The sequence below is a fragment of the Anarrhichthys ocellatus genome, unplaced genomic scaffold, assembly GCF_004355925.1.
Source record: "Anarrhichthys ocellatus isolate YVR2014 unplaced genomic scaffold, GSC_Weel_1.0 scaffold26, whole genome shotgun sequence".
Classification (NCBI taxonomy): domain Eukaryota; kingdom Metazoa; phylum Chordata; class Actinopteri; order Perciformes; family Anarhichadidae; genus Anarrhichthys; species Anarrhichthys ocellatus.
In genome coordinates this window covers 4,443,241-4,446,264 of record NW_022280056.1, presented here as the reverse complement: position 1 = coordinate 4,446,264, position 3,024 = coordinate 4,443,241, and the positions used below count along the sequence as shown (strand labels likewise).

At 41.1% G+C, this 3,024-nt stretch overlaps 1 protein-coding gene across 3 annotated transcripts in view; it reads left to right on the top strand.

Moving 5' to 3' along the window:
- Window positions 1–2,021, top strand: part of gas7a (growth arrest-specific 7a) — a 17,432-nt gene extending 15,411 nt beyond the window's left edge. For all 3 annotated transcript variants that reach the window (XM_031862178.1, XM_031862177.1, XM_031862179.1), the window contains 3 exons: window positions 239–318; window positions 540–638; window positions 1,366–2,021. In XM_031862178.1, the coding sequence (XP_031718038.1) occupies window positions 239–318; window positions 540–638; window positions 1,366–1,479 (293 nt within the window). In that variant the 3' untranslated portion in view covers window positions 1,480–2,021. The remainder of the gene's footprint in view (window positions 1–238; window positions 319–539; window positions 639–1,365) is intronic.
- The last annotated feature ends 1,003 nt before the right edge of the window (window positions 2,022–3,024 follow it).

Below are 3,024 nucleotides of genomic sequence, written 5' to 3'. Positions count from 1 at the left end.
TCATGTCTTTATAGATTGATGAATACTGTAAAACAGCCATAATAACAAATTCATGTCCACATGAAATCAGGATCTTTGAATGGTGGTTTGTGAGCGCCTTCTGCTGGAGCTTAAAGGTTTTGCTCTAAACCACTAATAACAGACATGCAGAGCTGAAAAGAGATGATTTAAAACCTTTGGAGAACTAAAGGAGTAACCGTGTAAATGCTGACCTCTGACCTCTCTCTGTGTCCTGCAGGAGACGACCTGATGCGCTGCGTGGATCTGTACAACCAGACGCAGTGCAAGTGGTTTGAAGAGATGGTCACCACCAGCATGGTAGGAGAGGGTTAATGCTCACCTTCTGAAATGACACAGACACCTTATTTCAGCTTCTGTCAGAAAAACAATGTCAGTGTTTCTATCTATCGATGTTTAAAGGTGAAAATTGGTTGATTTAGCTATTTAGTATTATTAGTACAAGTACAGCAGTCGGGTCGAAGTTAATGTCCATTAAATAAGATTTAAGGGTTTAACAGGTTTTCTCCTTTTGTCTTCAGGAGCTGGAGAAACTGGAGGTTGAACGGATCGAGTGGATTCAGCAGCATTTACGTCAGTACACGACTCTGAGACACGAGACGGACATGTTCAATCAGAGCGTGAGTTCGAGCTCCTTCTTCCTGTATTCAAACGATTCTGAAGGTGTAACTATGTCCGAGTATCAAGTCTGAAAACAGGCTTTTAAACATTCTGGATTCATGTTTTCATTTTTCTCCTCGGACATTGATTGAAACTGTCTCTGGCATGAGTGGCGGGTCTCGCGGTGCGAGCGTAGAAGCTTTGACACATCGAGCCCTGCAGTCGTGTCAACTCGCTGTCATCGCTGTGAGACGCTCTGCTCGTTTAGGAGGCGGAGAGAAACCTGCTGTGAATCTAACGAGACGTAGACAAACTCCTCAGGGGGACAGAAACATTAGAGATCAACCTGAAGATGATCTGTGGGCAGAACGTACATTTAAAGTTACACATCTCCTATAAAATTATACTAACGGACAACAGCCACCTGTATTTAACCTTTATAATACATTTAAAGACCTTTTTGTAACAGTGATTTAGTAATTGCATCTCATTTGTTTAATTTGTACAAAAAAACAAGTTAACTAATGTGCAACGGCAGCTTGCTACGGTTGTACGGACCCGTTAAAAATCCCTAAATTATGATGTAATTGTTGATGTGTGTGTGTGTGTGTGTGTGTGTGTGTGTGTGTGTGTGTGTGTGTGTGTGTGTGTGTGTGTGTGTGTGTGTGTGTGTGTGTGTGTGTGTGTGTGTGTGTGTGTGTGTGTGTGTGTGTGTGTGTGTGTGTGTGTGTGTGTGTGTGCATGTAGATGGTGGAGCCGGTGGACCAGCTGCTGCAGAACGTGGATCCAGCCAAAGACAGGGAGCTGTGGGTGAAGGAGAACAACACCGGCGACGTCCGACCCGTGGACATGGACATATAGACCGCCCTGACCTGGGATCAGCCGTTCTGTCTTCAGTATTACAACACATACACAGAGTCACAGCTGATAACACTGATCCAGGGACGGTGCATGTCCAGACCACCGAGGTCTGCTCATCCTCTCTCCGGCTGGAACAACAGCAGGAAAGATTCACACATAACACAGTCAGGAAACGTGATGACGGGTCAAAGTACCAGCATGTTCCTCCTAAATTTAAACCCTCTCATAATCAACATTAGCTTATTGAATGCCATTTAACATATTCTGCTGTTTACCTGTTGTAAAGTTGACACTATTAGAAAAATTACATGTATTTTGAATCGTTTAGTTCAGCTTCAATCTACACTTGTCACAGTTTGAGTGAGCCAAACAAAAAAAACACAAAAAAGTCTAATTATTGATATTACCTTTATTTTAGATACGGATATTGAGATCTTAGACTGAATTTGATATATTTTCATATTTTGCCGGATCATTTTTGGTGGAAATGCATGTTTTGAATATCTTGCTTTTTCTGTATATGGAGAGCTGCACAATTTGTGGACCCGCGATGGTTGTTTTTAGTAAAGTCCGTTGAAGTTACACAAAGTATCCTGGCAAGTGACAGAAATTAGGAGCTTTTCTCTCTCACACACACACACACACACACACACACAACAAAAACAAAAAACATGTATAGCAGTAATAGCCGGTAACCTCAGTTGTTTAAAAAATAACAAAACATACATACAGTGCTTTTTTTTGGAATGTGATTTTGATTCTGGTGGTGGATCACATTTAGGCCCAGGGTCTATTTTGGATCAGTCCGGAGGAAAAAGGTGGTCCAAGTTACACTGAAACACCTTTTAGTGCCTAACGGTTGTATACCTGGAATGTCCTTGACATACTCTACTGCATCAGTGTGCATTTGTACAGGCTAGACGTATTTTGCTGTCAGATGTTCTAACATCGACGAGGTGTTTGTACCGTACGACGTTGTTTGTTTTATTTTTTGGGGGTAAATGTACAGAGGATAACTTTGCTTGAAAGCGGAAAAATTCAGCAAATGTAAAAAACACTCGCAGACCAGAACGTTATTGATCTGAAGCTGATCCCACTTGCCCAAATGAAAAACGCATTTATATCAGAGACTGCATGAACAGTGTGTGTTTACATGTGTGTTTGTCTTTTGTCCTTTACATTTGTGGTCGATTATTACCTTTCTGTGGGCCGTCTCTTTAAAATCTCTCAAAAGCACGAAGCCGATCAGATGAAGATTAAAGTCGTAATCCAGCTGCTGAGCACAAGAAAAGAACTGCTATTAAAAAATTAAATATATATATATATATGCTCACCTGCCTTATCAACAACATTCATAATGCGTAGAGTGCTTTACATTATTTTTGTGTTAAATGAAAATGCGCAGGTTTAAATAGCATATCTGTCGTAGAGGTTTTATCAGTGTGTGTCAATGTTGTGCACTAAATGTAACAAAGTTATTACGTTCCAACTAAATGTCTCAACGGTTTCACAATGACGTAACGGTCGAGTTTACTGCCCCCCCCC